We start from the raw sequence: 17,900 nt of genomic DNA on the forward strand, positions 1-17,900 counted from the left end.
TCCGGACTTAAAATGTATTATGACAAATTAAAAATAACGACCAACGTTTCGTTCCCTGCTCGGGACCTTCCTCAGGGTCAAACACAACAGGACAACAAAATACAGTGCACATACAAGCAATATATTCCATTTCCATCAATAATTAGTGAAATAGCCCACCAGGGTGTAGTACTTCCACGTCCCGCCGACACCAAGTGTACTATCGGGTGTGCTTGCACACCATAATGCGTGCCCCGCCTCCCATCATATTATTGTGCATGCCTAACGTGATGGACGGCCGGGAAACCCTGTCGCCAAGGAAACCATAAAAACAAGTTAATGATGTGAACGGGTTTATATAAAAGATTCTAATTAGAAATGACATAAGAAATATAGTGAATATACCATATGGGGTGATACTTTGTAAGGCATATTCCTTCTGCCAGTGTGATAGTGCACATATTAATAGAAGCATAACTATAAATATGGACATACAATTCAAGTAGCAATGTTTAAATATTCCCACACAGGTAATAAGAATATGTGACCCTATGCTGGGTGTGCCATAAAGAGTGCACTATTGATATAGCAAATATATATACTTAATAAAGTGCATACATGCAGAAAAAAAGTGCAAGTAATTATTAAAGTGAAAATGTGCATACAATATTAAGTGCAACATAGATATATAAGAAACGATTCATCTATATATTCAATTGTATCACATACATACAAAAAATTGGACTAGTTGTATATAAAAAAATGCTGCTCCAAAAAGAGGCGTTTTGGATACACCAATTGAATACGGTGTCTCCTTGGGGACTCAATGAAAATGTTACCTATCATTCTTTTCTATAGGGATTTCCAGCTAGGCAATATTTGAATTCAGTGATAGTATTATCCTCAGCGGTATATTAGTAGTATTATTTTTTTTATATACAAATAGTCCAATTTTTAGTATGTGTGTGATACAATTGAATATATAGATGAATTGTTTCTTATATATCTATGTTGCACTTGAAGTTCTCACTGCACTACTAAAATCGACCATGCCATACAAGCTATCACTTCAGTAAGTAGTAAGGCTTGGTTGAGCTAGATGGACTTATCCAACACCTTTAATCTACTACCTATTCACCCTTCACTATGGCACCTGGCCTACGTTTGGGCAGCCATCCTCACTAACCATTTTGTGGCTGATTTACAGGCTGACTTGGCTGGCAGCAACCTCTCTTTGTAGTCTGCCTTTACATTCCTGGCGTCCACAACACAGCCGCTGACGCTCTTTCACGCTCAGTTCAAGGTCTTCTTTCAGGCACCCCCTAAGACCCACTACGTACCATCCAGGATACCACCATTCCATGAGCTTATCTTGGACTGAGCACACAATTACACCTCGTACAGTTACGCACGCTTCACGCAGTTTTACGACTACTCTATCACTGACGATAGGGCTTTGTATATTGTACCATGTCACAAGTAGAGTTTGCTTGATTCATGACTCTTGCAGTTAAACTATTGTAATTTTTGCCTCTTCCTCTAAACCTACAAATCAAGCATCTTATTTATACTTCCCATTCTGTCACTCTGTTTTTTACGTATCCAATGTCAGCCACACACTATCAGTACTAATCCATTACTTCACGGCTAAACCTTCCATTAAGGTAAGCTACATCATGGCTTACTTCGCTGGTTTCTCTTTTTCGCAAAAGCGCTGCATCAGCAGCTTCAAGCTCTTACACCCTAGTCTACATCACTAAGAGATGGGGCCACAGGTAATCCTCAGCTCAGTTACATATATACCTCAATCAGAGTAAAACTCCTTACAAGCTTTCAGTACACAAGCTGTATAAACTTGCAATTAAGTGTGTTTTTCTTTGAATTCTATTTTGCCCTCTTTTACAGGCCTACTCGTGCGTAGGTTTCGGCACACCTCAACCAACTGTGCTTCTCCTTCTACATTCCATTACGTATTAGATAAATTCTGAGCACAAGTTGGAAGGCCATTTGGCCTGAATTTGTGGGAGGAGTTATGATCCTATATAAACCCTACCCCCCTACTTACCTGTGTCGTGCAAGCTGTTTGTCCCCACCCACCTACACCCATATTTATTAACAATTCACCTTGTGGGCCCTCTTTTACAGGCCTACTCGTACGTTGGTTTCGGCACACCTCAACCAACTGTGCTTCTCCTTCTACATTCCATTACGCATTAGATGATTTCTGAGCACAAGTTGGAAGGTCATTTGGCCTGAATTTGTGGGAGGAGTTATGATCCTATATAAACCCTACCCCCCTACTTACCTGTGTCGTGCAAGCTGTTTGTCCCCACCCACCTACACCCATATTTATTAACAATTCACCTTGTGGGCCCTCTTTTACAGGCCTACTCGTACGTTGGTTTCGGCACACCTCAACCAACTTTGCTTCTCCTTCTACATTCCATTACGTATTAGATAAATTCCGAGTACAAATATATATATATATATATATATATATATATATATATATATATATATATATAAAATTAATTATACCCTATATCTAAACCTGTATCTTTTCATGGGAGGTACTTTTGTCATCAATGAACACAAATAAATGTGTTTTAGAGCAGGTAAAGGTATAATGACAATGCTATCATCAGTGAAAAGTGTGGCCAGGGTTTGTGACTAAGTGGCTACTCGACATTTTGAATACAGTGACTTGTCTAGTTTTGCACATGGTATGCCATGATGGGGGTAATTTTCATTCCTTGGCTGCCATACAGTCTCAAGAAAATCAATATTGCAAATTGGAATGTGTAAAAGCTGAACGTTTTTCTATCTTACAAACATTAAATAATATACTGAAATTAAATATGCACTTGCATACATAATGAATAATTTATCAAACTCATATCACATTCCTTATTCCAGATCCCCAGAGCTCGATGTAATGACTATTGTCCTCCTGGAACCAGGAGAGCCCCCAATGGAGGATATCATGCCTGCTGCTATGACTGTATTCCATGTAATAATGGGGAATTTTCCAATGTAACAGGTATGGTGGGGTATTATGCAAAGAGGAGCTTTCTAACAGGTTTAACGAAGTTATAATCAGTAAGATACTTTATTGCAGGGATTATGTTATACACAATAAGAAGCTGTATGGCAGGTATAATGTTAAACACAGTGAGTATTACACAGTGTCCTTGCTTATTCTCCCACCATTTGCTAGTGAGTGTTGAGTTAAAACAAATAAACCATAAGACAATCAGGGTTAGTACCCTGAAGCAGAGCTGCAGTACTGAGAACAGTACTGAGCTGGAAGGGAAGCACTGGTCAGTGAATATAGTCCATTTCACCAATAACAGGACGACACACAGTTCTGGGAGTCCACTGATTTGTATTAGCCCACACACGGCTTTTTATGCACAGCCCCATAGTGTGGGGTCTCCAGGACAAGTTTATAGGGAATTTTCCCAAGATGCACGGGGCCTGAAAGATAATTGAGCTGGGAATTTTAGATAACTCAATTATCTCTCAGTTACATGAAATACATAAAATGTTATTGTGACAAACTCCCCTTTTCAAGTGAGTTTGCACAAGTTCCTGGAAGAGCCTGCTTGCCAGCCTCCTGCCCACAGACTATGGACCCTATAAAATGTAATGTAAAAGTCTCTGTTTGTGTATTTGGACTATATGGTTCGGGAACCGAACAGCTGCATGAAACGGAGACCACCCTGGAGCTTGTTAAGCCTAATTGCTACTATGTAGCAATTTCCACCTCAGTGTTCTAAGTGTTCGTCTGGGTGGCCGCAATTGGAAACATTCCTACGAACAAGGGGAACAAGGGGAACAAGCTCCAGGGTAAAATTATTGACTATTAGTGAAGTCGCAAACACAAAATTTTCGGTTCGCGAACGGCGAACGGGAACTTCCGCAAACGTTCGCGAACCGGCGAACCGGGCGAACCGGGCGAACCGGGCGAACCGCCATTGACTTCAATAGGCAGGCGAATTTTAAAACTCACAGGGACTCTTTCTGGCCACAAAAGTGATGGAAAAGTTGTTTCAAGGGGACTAACACCTGGACTGTGGCATGCCGGAGGGAGATCCATTGTAAAACTCCCATGGAAAATTACACAGTTGATGCAGAATCTGGTTTTAATCCATAAAGGGCAGAAATCACCTAACATTCCTAATTCACAATGAATATGGATTGACACCTGACATTTGACATATTGACACCTTGACATATGGATTGACACCTGTCCTCAGAGCCCCTGATACACACGGACACAGAGCAGAATAGGGACTGTTCCCCCTACATAGGGTCACTTGGCAGGTATGGATTGACACCTGTCCTCAGAGACCATGATACACACTGACACAGAGCAGAATAGGGACTGTTCCCCCTACATAGGGTCACTTGGCAGATATGGATTGACACCTGTCCTCAAAGCCCCTGATACACACTGACACAGAGCAGAATAGGGACTGTTCCCCCTACATAGGGTCACTTGGCAGATATGGATTGACACATGTCCTCAGAGACCATAATACACACTGACACAGAGCAGAATAGGGACTGTTCCCCCTACATAGGGTCACTTGGCAGATATGGATTGACACCTGTCCTCAAAGCCCCTGATACACACTGACACAGAGCAGAATAGAGACTGTTCCCCCTACATAGGGTCACTTGGCAGGTATGGATTGACACCTATCCTAAGGATCCCTGATACACACTGACAGAGCAGAATAGAGACTGTTCCCCCTACATAGGGTCACTTGGCAGATATGGCGTGGTCGTGGAAGGAGGAGGATGACTTTCACCTCTTCCCCTGTTAGATTCCTGTTGTGCTGTGACATCACCCTTATACGCTGTGTAAAGCATACTTTTTAATTTATCTTGCAAATGCTCCATCCTTTCCGACTTGTAATTCGGTAACATTTCCGCCACTGTCTGCTTATACCGGGGGTCTAGTAGCGTGGACACCCAGTACAGGTCGTTCTCCTTCAGCCTTTTTATACGAGGGTCCCTCAACAGGCACGACAGCATGAAAGACCCCATTTTCACAAGGTTGGATGCCGAGCTACTCATTCCCCGTTCCTCCTCCTCACATAGAGCAGAATAGAGACTGTTCCACCTACATAGGGTCACTTGGCAGATATGGATTGACACCTGTCCTCAAAGCCCCTGATACACACTGACACAGAGCAGAATAGGGACTGTTCCCCCTACATAGGGTCACTTGGCAGATATGGATTGTCACCTGTCCTCAAAGCCCCTGATACACACTGACACAGAGCAGAATAGAGACTGTTCCCCCTACATAGGCAGGTATGGATTGACACCTATCCTAAGGATCACTGATACACACTGACAGAGCAGAATAGAGACTGTTCCCCCTACATAGGGTCACTTGGCAGATATGGCGTGGTCGTGGAAGGAGGAGGATGACTTTCACCTCTTCCCCTGTTAGATTCCTGTTGTGCTGTGACATCACCCTTATACGCTATGTAAAGCATACTTTTTAATTTATTTTGCAAATGCTGCATCCTTTCCGACTTGTAATTCGGTAACATTTCCGCCACTGTCTGCTTATACCGGGGGTCTAGTAGCGTGGACACCCAGTAAAGGTCGTTCTCCTTCAGCCTTTTTATACGAGGGTCCCTCAACAGGCACGACAGCATGAAAGACCCCATTTTCACAAGGTTGGATGCCGAGCTACTCATTCCCCATTCCTCCTCCTCACACAGAGCAGAATAGAGACTGTTCAACCTACATAGGGTCACTTGGCAGATATGGATTGACACCTGTCCTCAAAGCCCCTGATACACACTGACACAGAGCAGAATAGAGACTGTTCCCCCAACATAGGGTCACTTGGCAGATATGGATTGACACCTATCCTAAAGATCATGATCCACACTGACACAGAGCAGAATAGGGACTGTTCCCCCTACATAGGGTCACTTGACAGATATGGATTGACACCTTTCCTCAGAGACCATGATACACACTGACACAGAGCAGAATAGAGAATGTTCCCCCTACATAGGGTCACTTGGCATGTATGGATTGACACCTGTCCTCAGAGACCATGATACACACTGACACAGAGCAGAATAGAGACTGTTCCCCCTACATAGGTTCACTTGGCAGATATGGACTGACACCTGTCCTCAGAGACCATGATACACACTGACACAGAGCAGAATAGAGACTGTTCCCCCTTCATAGGGTCACTTGGCAGATCTGGATTGACACCTATCCTAAAGATCCCTGATACACACTGACACACAGCAGAATAGAGACTGTTCCCCCTACATAGGGTCACTTGGCAGGTATGGATTGACACCTGTCCTCAAAGCCCCTGATACACACTGACACAGAGCAGAATAGAGACTGTTCCCCCTACATAGGGTCACTTGGCAGGTATGGATTGACACCTGTCCTCAGAGACCATGATACACACTGACACAGAGCAGAATAGAGACTGTTCCCCCTACATAGGGTCACTTGGCAGATATGGATTGACACCTATCCTAAAGATCCCTGATACACACTGACACAGAGCAGAATAGAGACTGTTCCCCCTACATAGGGTAACTTGGCAGATATGGATTGACACCTGTCCTCAGAGACCATGATACACACTGACACAGAGCAGAATAGGGACTATTCCCCCTACATAGGGTCACTATGTGCCTTTTTTTCTGGTTGGTTTTTGAAGCAGTGTAGCACCAGAGGGCCGAAAAATTAGGCATGTACACAATGAAAAAGTAGGTATGGTTGCAGCCTCTGCTGTAGCAGCGGCCATAAATATTGATGTTTGTTTCCCAGGTAGAAAGTGCCCTAAAACATTGCGGCTTGAACCCTAGTTGGTGGCGGATAAGTCACGCAAGTCAACCGGCATTCAGAGCTAAAATACAGCAGCGTGTGGACCATTTTTAGCCCAAGGCAGCTCATCTCATCAGTCCTTTTTTAGTCGAATGTATCGCCCAGTGTCAGTCCCTTTGGGATCCATCCCTCATTCATCTTAATAAAGGTGAGGTAATCTAGACTTTTTTGACCTATGCGACTTCTGTTCTCAGTGACAATACCTCCTGCTGCACTGAAGGTCCTTTCTGACAGGACACTTGAAGCGGGGCAGGACAGAAGTTCTGTCGCAAATTGGGATAGCTCAGGCCACAGGTCAAGCCTGTACACCCAGTAGTCAAGGGGTTAATCGCTCCTCAGAATGTCCATATCTGCAGTTAAGGCGAGGTAGTCTGCTACCTGTCGGTCGAGTCGTTCTCTGAGGTTGGATCCCGAAGGGCTGTGGCGATGCGTAGGACTTAAAAAGCTCTGCATGTCCTCCATCAACAACACGTCTTTAAAGCGTCCTGTCCTTGCCGGCATGGTCGTGGGAGGAGGAGGAGTATGACTTCCACCTCTTCCCCTTTTAGATTCCCGTTGTGCTGTGACATCACCCTTATACACTGTGCAAAGCATACTTTTTAATTTATTTTGCAAATGCTGCATCCTTTTTGACTTGTTGTAATTCGGTAACATTTCCGCCACTTTCTGCTTATATCGGGGTTCTAGTAGCGTGGACACCCAGTACAGGTCGTTCTCCTTCAGCCTTTTTATACAAGGGTCCCTCAAGAGGCACGACAGAATGAAAGACCCCATTTGCACAAGGTTGGATGCCGAGCTACTTATTTCCCGTTCCTCCTCCTCAGTAATGTCAATTAAGGTATATTCTTCCCCCCAGCCACGTACAACACCACGGTACCAGATAGGTGAAAACGAGCACCCTGGGATGCCTGTTGTGGTTGGTCTTCCTCCTCCTCCTCAAAGCCACATTCCTCCTCTGACTCCTCTTTCTCACAATCCTCTTCCAGCGTTGCCGCAGGTCCAGCAAGCGATGCTGATAAGGCTGTTTCTGGTGGTGATGGTGACCACAACTCTTCCTCTTCACGCTCATCTATGGCCTGATCCAGCACTCTTCGCAGGGCACGCTCCAGGAAGAAAACAAATGGTATGATGTCGCTGATGGTGCCTTTGGTGCGACAGACTAGGTTTGTCACCTCCTCAAATGGACGCATGAGCCTACAGGCATTGCGCATGAGCGTCCAGTAACGTGGCAAAAAAATTCCCAGCTCCCCAGAGGCTGTCCTAGCACCCCGGTCATACAAATATTTATTAACGGCTTTTTCTTGTTGGAGCAGGCGGTCGAACATTAGGAGTGTTGAATCCCAACGAGCCGGGCTGTCGCAAATCAAGCGCCTCACTGGCATGTTGTTTCGCCACTGAATATCGGCAAAGTGCGCCATGGCCGTGTAGGAACGCCTGAATAGGCCACACACCTTCCTGGCCTGCTTCAGGACGTCCTGTAAGCCTGTGTACTTATGCACAAAGCGTTGTACGATCAGATTACACACATGTGCCATGCACGGCACATGTGTCAACTTGCCCAACTTCAATGCTGCCAACAAATTTTTTCCGTTGTCACAAACCACTTTGCCGATATCCAGTTGCTGCGGAGTCAGCCACTTTTCCACCTGTGCGTTCAGGGCAGACAGGAGTGCTTGTCCGGTGTGGCTCTCTGCTTTCAAGCAAGTCAAACCCAAGACGGCGTGACACTGCCGTATCCGGGATGTGGAATAGTACCTGGGGAGCTGGGGGGGTGCCGTTGATGTGGAGCAAGACGCAGCAGCAGAAGAGGACTCAGCCGAGGAGGTTATGGAAGAGGATGGAGTAGGAGGAGTAGAGGAGGTGGCAGCAGGCCTGCCTGCAAGTCGTGGCGGTGTCACCAACTCCTCTGCAGAGCCACGCATTGCATGCTTGGCAGCCATCAGCAGGTTTACCCAATGCGCAGTGTAGGTGATATACCTGCCCTGACCATGCTTTGCAGACCAGGTATCAGTGGTCAGATGGACCCTTGCCCCAACACTGTTTGCCAGACATGCCATTACTTCCTTTTGCACAATCTAGTACAGGTTGGGGATTGCCTTTTGTGAAAAGAAATTTCGGCTGGGTACCTTCCACTGCGGTGTCCCAATAGCTACACATTTTTTGAACGCCTCAGACTCCACCAGCTTGTATGGTAAAAGCTGGCGGGCTAATAGTTCGGACAAGCCAGCTGTCAGACGCTGGGCAAGGGGGTGACATTCTGACATTGGCTTCTTACGCTCAAACATGTCCTTGACAGACACATGACTGTGGGCAGATGAGCGGGAACTGCTCAAGGCGGGAGACGGAGTGGCGGATGGTTGAGAGGGGGCAAGGAGGACAGCAGTGGTAGACATGGCTGAAGATGCTGGACCAGGAGGAGGATGGCGGCTTAGAGTTTGCGTGCTGCTTGTACTCATGTGTTGATCCCATAGGCGTTTGTGATGTGCGATCATGTGCCTACGCAAAGCAGTTGTACCTAGGTGGGTGTTGGACTTCCCACCACTCAGTTTCTTTTGGCACAGGTTGCAAATGGCATCGCTGTTGTCAGAGGCAGACACACAAAAAAAATTCCACACTGCTGAGCTCTGCAATGACGGCATTCTGGTGGTGGACACAGCATGCGTTGATTGGCGTGCTGTCAGGGCTGACCCCGGGTGCCGATGCATGCTGTCTGACTGTGCCACTAGCTCCTTGCGACGACCTCCCCCTGCTTCCAACTCGTCTCTTCCTCCTCTCTGTCATCCCATCTGAACTTTCATCCTGTTCTTCTTCTTGCCGAGCGGGCACCCACGTGACATCCATGGACGCATCGTCATCATCAACTGCTTCACTTGTATCTGACAACTCAGCAAAGGAAGCAGCAGCGGGTACAACATCATCATCATCATCACACCGTACGTCCATGTGTGTAATGCTGCCTACCTGAGACATATCCCTGTTATCTACATCCTCATGCAATAATGGTTGCGCATCACTCATTTCTTCAAACGGATGAGTGAATAACTCCTCTGACATACCAAGTGAAGCGGCTGTGGTGCTAGTTTTGGTGGTGGCGGCAGGCGGGTGAGGCTGGAGGAGGATGGTGCGTCAAGGTTCCAAGCAGAAGATGTAGAAGATTGGGTGTCCTGTGTTAGCCAGTCAACTATGTCCTCAGAACTTTTCAAGTTCAGCATACGTGGCCTCTGAAAACTGGGCATTATTCTAGGGCCAAAGGGAATCACAGCACCAGGATCACGATGGCCCATGCGGGGTGGCCTGCCTCTGCCTTTCATTTTTTTTGGATTAGTGGTACTATGAGTGCAAGCTACTGTGAGACCAGATATGAGTGGCACTGTGCACAGTGGCACATTTTTTTCTTTTTAAATGTCAAGCTTAAGCTATTGTGACACCAGATATGAGTCGTGGCACTGGGCAAGTGGGCACAGTATCTACTGTGAGCCTGACAAAGAAGCTGGCAGACAACTAACTGCTATTCAATCTCTTACAGTGAAAAAAATATATATTTTTAAATGTCAAGCTTAAGCTATTGTGACACCAGATATGAGTCGTGGCACTGGGCAAGTGGGCACAGTATCCACTGTGAGCCTGACACAGAAGCTGGCCGACAACTAACTGCTATTCAATCTCTTACAGTGACATTTTTTTTTTCTTTTTAAATGTCAAGCTTAAGCTATTGTGACACCAGATATGAGTGGTGGCACTGGGCAAATGGGCACAGTATCCACTGTGAGCCTGGCACGGAAGCTGGCAGGCAACTAACTGATATTCAATCTATTACAGTGAAAAAAAAATATTTTTAAATGTCAAGCTTAAGCTAAAGTGACACCAGATATGAGTGAAAAAAAAAGCAGACTGATGTTCTAGTCCTACAAAGGGCTTTTTGGGGTGCTGTCCTTACAGCAGAGATCAGATGAGTCCTTCAGGACTGTAGTGGACACTGAATACCCTAGCCTAGCTATGCATTTCCCTATCTAATGAGCAGCAGCTACACTTTCCCTCCTCTCACTAAGAATGCAGCTTCAGAATGAATCTAAAATGGATGCTGTGAGAGAGGTGGGAGGGTCTGGAAGGGAGGGTCTGCTGCTAATATGCTGGAATGTGTCTGCTGACCGTGAGGCACAGGGTCAAAGTTTGCTCAATGATGACGAATAGGGGGCGGATCGAACCGCGCATGTGTTCGCCCGCGGCAGCGAACGCGAACACGCTATGTTCGCTAGGAACTATTCGCCAGCGAACAGTTCGGTACATCACTATTGACTATGTTTGGTAGTTTGTTCATTTTTAAACTACCAAACTAGACTGACCGCAAGCCCTGATTATCTGGAACTGCTTTGAGCATGGGTAGGTCAAATTATGACTTCCAGGAAATTCCTGAACACCTGAACAGATCTGGGTGATTTTTGGAGATGTTGGTCAACCAGATCAGGGCTATCTGCGGATGTAAATTTTTTTTACATATTTGTATGTATTTTAAGGTACTTTTGGGGTGTTTGGGAAATGTGGTTTTTTTCGTGCTTGGAGATAATTGAGTTTAATACAGTGTTTGACTCATTTATTTCCCAGGCACAGGGGAGGGATTGTTTTGTTTTGCATGGAAGTGTACTGGACCTAAGAAACAACGTAATCATGTGTATTTTTTTTTACTGTAGTCTACTCTCAGGTCCAGTTGGGAGTGCCTATTGCATGGGGACCTGCATATAAGGCCAGTTGTGGCTGCCGTTAAACATATTCCAGCTTGTACTCCCAGAACTATGTGTTATCTGGTTACTGATAGGGGAAAGGGCTATTCTTTAATCACTGTTCCAGTGTGGAGGATTCAACGGGGAAAGTCCTTTTAAGGACTAGAGCTCCCAGGACTGATGTCATCCAGTGCCTGGGGGTGTCTAGAGCGAATTCCCCATTCGACTCCAGGAGGGAGCGGTTCCAGGGCCCCAGTCAAGCCGAGGTGTCTGTGGGCAGAAGTGCTGCAGTTTGTCCTCTTTTCCAGCTAGCAAGTGGTTTATGGCAGAGGTACCCAGCCAGGGGTACAGGGAGCTCCGTTATTGCTATAAAACATTCCAAAAACATAATAAAACAGTACAGGAACCCCACAATCCCTGAATAGCCTGAGTGCACAACATATCCAAAAAGTGCTCAGATTGTTTATTTGTAACAAGATCGCTATTTCGGAGAAGATTTCACCGGCTGGCCATGAGGTGATGTCCCAAAAGAATTCCAGAGAATCTAAGGCTGAAGCCGGTCTTGGTTCGGAAGTTCCTGCACGAACACCGACAAATGCTCCCCCTGGCTCTTAGTTAGCGAATGCTCTCCCCAGTGAGTAGATTATATCTTCCGAACGTGGTTTGTGTAGTTGTTTGGGAAAGTATACAGGCAGCAGTACCATCTTGACCGGGGTTCGCAGGAACGTGTAGCCAAAATTAGTTCAGCGCACTCGCTGCCTGCGTTCGGGAGACAAAATGGCCTGAAACACGTGCATTTAGTTATATGAACAGCGGACACCCTTCAAAAGCACTAAAGTACTCCTTAATTGCGGTTAACAGCCAGGGGTGGTCGGTGTTCTAAGTCAATAACAGGGGGGACCACACAAGTTCTGTTCGGTTCTCGAACAGGGGGTTACAGATCTGCTCACAAGAACTCAATATGGGTTTCAGCAACCCCATGGACTGATGCCAGGTCTGCCACATACCGCAACTGCTTAATGACAGGATGGGATTATTAATCAAAAAAAAAAAATAATAATAATAACTTCTATGTCAATGGATGGAACCTGTGGCAGATTCCACTTATTCAAAAATATTTTCTTTCTAATAAACCCCAATAAATTATCATTAAACACTATGTTTCCTGTCCAATCAAGATATGGGAAAAAAAAGATGATTGAGAACTGCCATTGTTCACCCTCAACTTTCCCCTGTTAGTCACTACATGGTTTACCTTAAAGGACCACTATAGGAACCCAGACCACTTCAGCTTAATGAAGTGGTCTGGGTGCCAGGTCCAGCTAGGTTTAACCCTTTTTGCTGTAAACATAGCAGTTTCAGAGAAACTGCTATGTTTACCTATGAGTTAATCCAGCCTCTAGTGGCTGTCTCATTGACAGCCACTAGAGGCGCTTCTGCGCTTCTCACTGTGATTTTGACAGTGAGAAGACGCCAGCATCCATAGGAAAGCATTGAGAATGCTTTCCTATGGACTGGCTGAATGCTCGCACGGCTCTTGCCGCGCATGCGCATTCAGCCAGGGACGTCAGAAGAGGGAGGAGAGTCCCAGCACCGAGGGAGCCCGGTGCTGGAAAAAAGGTAAGGGATTACCCCCTTCCTCCCCCTTCAGCGCCACGGGAGTGGGACCCTGAGGGTGGGGGAACCCTCAGGGCACTATGGTGCCAGGAAAACGAGTATGTTTTCCTGGCACTATAGTGGTCCTTTAATGCAAATAGTTGGGATTTTAAAAAATGAATCCAGAATCCAGTATGCAAAATACAGACATTGTTAAATAGTGTGAACAATGTCTAAACTTTGACCTGTACAGAACTAACATGGAATCACCAATTTACAGTTTGACAAATCTAGCCATGTGTTTGTAGAAAGAAAAGGGAGTGTGTTATTCAGCTAAAAAATAAAATGTCCTCTTCCCTAGCTTCTGCCACAGTGGCAATCACTGACCAAATCCTAGTCACATTTGGCTTTAGTAAATATGAGAATTGTTAATGCGATTGGAATAAGCAACCTGAGGTAGCCAGAAATAGGCATTTACAGCTAATTCCAGCAGGTATCTTTATCAGCAAGAATTTAGTTTCCATTTCAATAGTCATTAGGAAACAGATGTAAATGTATAATATAATAATGCATGGTTAAATAGCTAGAATACATAATTCTTCATTCATTACTTTATATCAATTAATGTTGATTCATTGCTAACATCCTACATTCTTGATTTTTATTTTCTTGCAGAAAGCGATAATTGCCAGAAATGTCCAGATAATGAATGGGCTGACCAAAGAAAAGTAACCTGTATTCCCAAAATGTATGATTTCTTATCATATGAAAAGGAAATTATGGGTCCACTTTTTGCTTCCATATCTTCATTATGTTCATTTGTTACAATCGTTGTATTGAGAATCTTTTTTGTATTCCGTAATACCCCTATTGTGAAAGCTAATAACAGGAGCCTTAGCTTCATCCTCCTGGTCTCCATCATACTAAGCTTCCTCTGTGTGTTTTTGTTCCTCGGTAATCCTGTGGATATAACCTGCATGCTGCGCCAGACCTGTTTAGGAGTTATCTTCTCAGTAGCTGTGTCTTCTATACTCGGAAAGACAATCATGGTTTGCATTGCTTTCAAAGCCACAAAACCGGGAAGCTCCTGGAGAAAGTGGGTTGGAGTTAAAGTATCAAGTTATGTAGTCCTGATGTGCACCTCTGTCCAAGTTCTGATTAATGTTAGTTGGTTGTCTATTTCTCCCCCTTTCCAGGAGTTTGACATGCACTCTTACCCTGGGATTATCATCATTCAATGTAATGAAGGATCAGGTCTTGCTTTCTATTGTGTGTTGGGTTACATGGGAATAATGGCCTCTATGAGTTTTGTTCTGGCTTTCATGGTGAGGACATTACCAGACAGTTTTAATGAAGCCAAATACATCACCTTCAGCATGCTGGTGTTCTGCAGTGTTTGGATTGCAATGATCCCGGCCTATCTGAGCACCAAAGGGAAATACATGGTGGCTGTAGAAATCTTTGCCATATTGGCTTCCAGCGCTGGGATACTGAGCTGTATATATTTCCCCAAATGTTACATTTTGCTAAGAAAACCAGAGAATAATACTAGAAAGCACATATTAGACAAACATAATTCCTAATATCATTGTATATGACTTGCATAAATGTTTGATGTTATAAATTCATCATTAATAAATGCAAAGGTTGCTTGGGAAGATTGATGTATTATATAGCCAATTTTGTAATTTAAACTATTTCATCAATAATGTAGCACCCATTTTTTTTAAATAACTTGTAATTACATTGCAACGTGTTTTGTAGAAAAAAAAGAAGCATTGGAAATGTGAAAATGTAATGGTCTACTGGGTCCTATTTACCTATCTCACCAAAGTAAAGATAATGGAATGCCCAATCACCTGCTCCATGTGTATTTTATGGCCAGGTTTTCCACAAGCACCATGGCTCTAGTAACTTGACATCTCAAAATAAAAGTGGAGATAGTGATGTCCATTAATGGTAAACATAAGTTATACCTTTGGAGACTGCTTTTGAGGAGTGGGATATCTCCAAAAGCAGAAGATGGGAAGTGAGGGTGTAACTAGAAAAAGAGGCTCGTGGTGCTAATTACTTGTTAGAATTTGTACTACAGTACAGCGTAGGTATTTAATTGTCAAGGGTAGGATACTTAATTGGAGATTTTAAGTACCCAGACATAAATTGGGACAGAGGGACTAGTAGCTCAGCAAAAGGAATTAGGTTTTTGAACTTGTTAAATGACACCTTCATGTCACAACTTGTACAAGCACCAACAAGAAAGGACTCTTGTCTGGACCTGGTTCTAACAAACAACGTTGATCTTTTGACCAACATTCAAGTAGGTGAGCACTTGGGAAATAGTGATCATAATATAGTGTCCTTAATATAGTGTCCTTTGAAATAAACTAAAAACAAAAAAACAAAAGCACATGGGGTATACTAAAACTTATAATTTTGAAAAGGCCAATCTCTATAAGTTAAGGGCAGCTTTACAATATATTGACTGGCATAAACTCTTGTGAAAAGAACACTGAGGATAAATGGAACATCTTCCAATAAATATTAGAAAGGCACATTTCTCAGTATGTATGTACTTTTAACTGGAACAGATTCGAACATGTGTCGGCGGCCATCTTAAAGTGTTTTGTCGTTGAGTGTATGGAACTATTTTGGCATGTGACCATGTGCACAGTAAGGCAAAAATAAGACTTCCAGGAAATTCCTTAACCCCTGAACCGATCTGGGTGATTTTTGGATCTGTTGTTCACCCAGATCGGGGCTATCAGGGTATGAGGGGGTATGTTGTATTTTGGGGTACTTTTGAGGGTTTGTAAAAATGTATGTTTTTTTTTCTGCTTAGAGTTAATTAAGTTAGTCCATTGTCTTTGTTAATTGTATCACAGACAGAGGGGAGGGTTTGTGTACATTATCTGGGAGTGTTTAACTGTACCATACTGTTTTGATTGGCTTTGTGACTTTATGTACTGTGCTCCACAAGGTCCAACTGGGTGGTAACCTTGTGGGGAAAACTGTATAAAAGACAATAAACCCTCAGATCTGCTGAGTTCCTGTTTTACCCTCAACATAGAGCCTCGTCTTATGTGAGGGGGAAAAGGCTGCATCTACACTGGGGATTGCTTTACGCTGTATACTCCCGTGGCTATAATTATTAAGCTCTTTTAAGAGCTTGTTCCTGCTTCGCTCTCTGAAGGAAGAGAGGTTCACCCACTGGAGCCTGGAGCCTTGTTGTAGGTACAGGGTGGGTAGGAGACAGCAAGACCCCAACCAAGCTGAGGCAGTTAGTGGGGTCTGCAGTGCTTATGGTGTCTGGTGCAGTGCTGATAGTCTTTGGTAAGCACTAGGATCATTGATTGACGGAGGGTCTGTTACATAAGTGAACCTCTGTTTTTAATCGTTCAAGATTCTTTTCTTTCAGGGTTAACCGTAACAACCACAATGTTAAAGAGGGCAGAAAGGTTAACGAGCAGCACGCTCCCCTGCTGGGTGGCCTGCCATTCGGTAGTTCATTCGTATGTAGGTGAATGAAACGTAGAACCGTACGAACAAGGGGCAAAGTTAAATAGTAATACTCCCGAAACAGAGAGGTCTGTCACAAGAATATAATCTTTCACTGTAGGGTAATAACTGCTTGATCCAAGGATAAATCTGACTGCCATTCTGGGGTCAAGAAGGAATTTTGTCCCTAGCTTGTTGCAAAATTGGAAGTGCTTCAAACTGTTTTTTTGCCTTCTTTTGGATAAACAGCAAAAAACAAATGTGAGGAAGGCTGAACTTGATGAACTCTTTTCAGCTATGTAACAAGATGGGGGTCTGCACCTGCCTTTGCAGTGATTGTCGCCTCCCCCCAGGTGGTCACTGGGTTTCCTGGCGATGAGTTTGGCCCATGGATAATTTTAGCCCTCCTGGGGAGCTCAAGGGCTCTCCTGGGCTCAGGAGTGCCAGTGTGGCCTCGTGGGTCTAATGGTCCACGTCCGCAAGGCCTTTTTCACCTACCCCGCAGGCTACCGTGGCTACTCAAAAGGTGAGTCAGTCCACCGCAGCCAGACCCCGGTTCCATTCTCCTTCACTTGCCCCTCGTAGCAGGAGCCGCAGTCCAATATCGTTGGCCAGCTGGTCCACGGCTGTGCAGGTGTGTGTAGCTCCTGCGCAGCATGAATCTCCCTTACTGGGCACCACCTTCCTCCACAGTCCACCTATGATGTTCCTCCTGTTCAGGGTCTGGGCTGGAGGGGTATGAACTTACCTGTGTTATCTTCCCAGGTGGCTCCAGACAGGGCTATGATCCGGGCGTCCTTGGATTTGGTCCTTCCCTCTGGTTGCTGCAGCTCTGGCCCAGCCTTCCATTGGCTTGGTGCTGCTGCTCCAGTCGACTCCTGAATTGTCCGGTGAATCTGGTTCTGCTGATAGAGATGGGCGGGTTGGGGCTGGGGGTGGCACTGGCTTGTGCTGCAGCCTGAATGGGGGCCTTTGGTTAGTTGTATGTGGGGGTTCATAGATCAGTGGGAGCATAGCTTGGGGGTTGTGTCACTGTGCCCCCCTTCTCTGGATGTGCAGGTTCGTGCAGGGTGGAATGCCGCCCCATTTCTACTGCTGGGAGGAGCAGGGTATCCGGTCAGAGGGGATGTCTATGGCCCCAGCTCCAGTCGAAAACACTGCGTCGGAGTCAGTGGCAGGGTCGTCTTCCGTCAAGTCAGGTTTGGTGGTGGCACAGGCCATGGT

At 45.0% G+C, this 17,900-nt stretch overlaps 1 protein-coding gene across 1 annotated transcript; it reads left to right on the forward strand.

The window, feature by feature from the left end:
- The first annotated feature begins 1,742 nt into the window (after positions 1–1,742).
- LOC134565994 (vomeronasal type-2 receptor 26-like) lies at positions 1,743–14,764 on the forward strand. Its single transcript, XM_063425707.1, has 3 exons — positions 1,743–1,754; positions 2,896–3,019; positions 13,857–14,764. The coding sequence occupies exons 1-3, from the start codon at positions 1,743–1,745 to the stop codon at positions 14,762–14,764; spliced, it is 1,044 nt and encodes a 347-aa protein (XP_063281777.1).
- The last annotated feature ends 3,136 nt before the right edge of the window (positions 14,765–17,900 follow it).

This window comes from Pelobates fuscus, chromosome 6 (genome assembly GCF_036172605.1).
Source record: "Pelobates fuscus isolate aPelFus1 chromosome 6, aPelFus1.pri, whole genome shotgun sequence".
Taxonomy (NCBI): domain Eukaryota; kingdom Metazoa; phylum Chordata; class Amphibia; order Anura; family Pelobatidae; genus Pelobates; species Pelobates fuscus.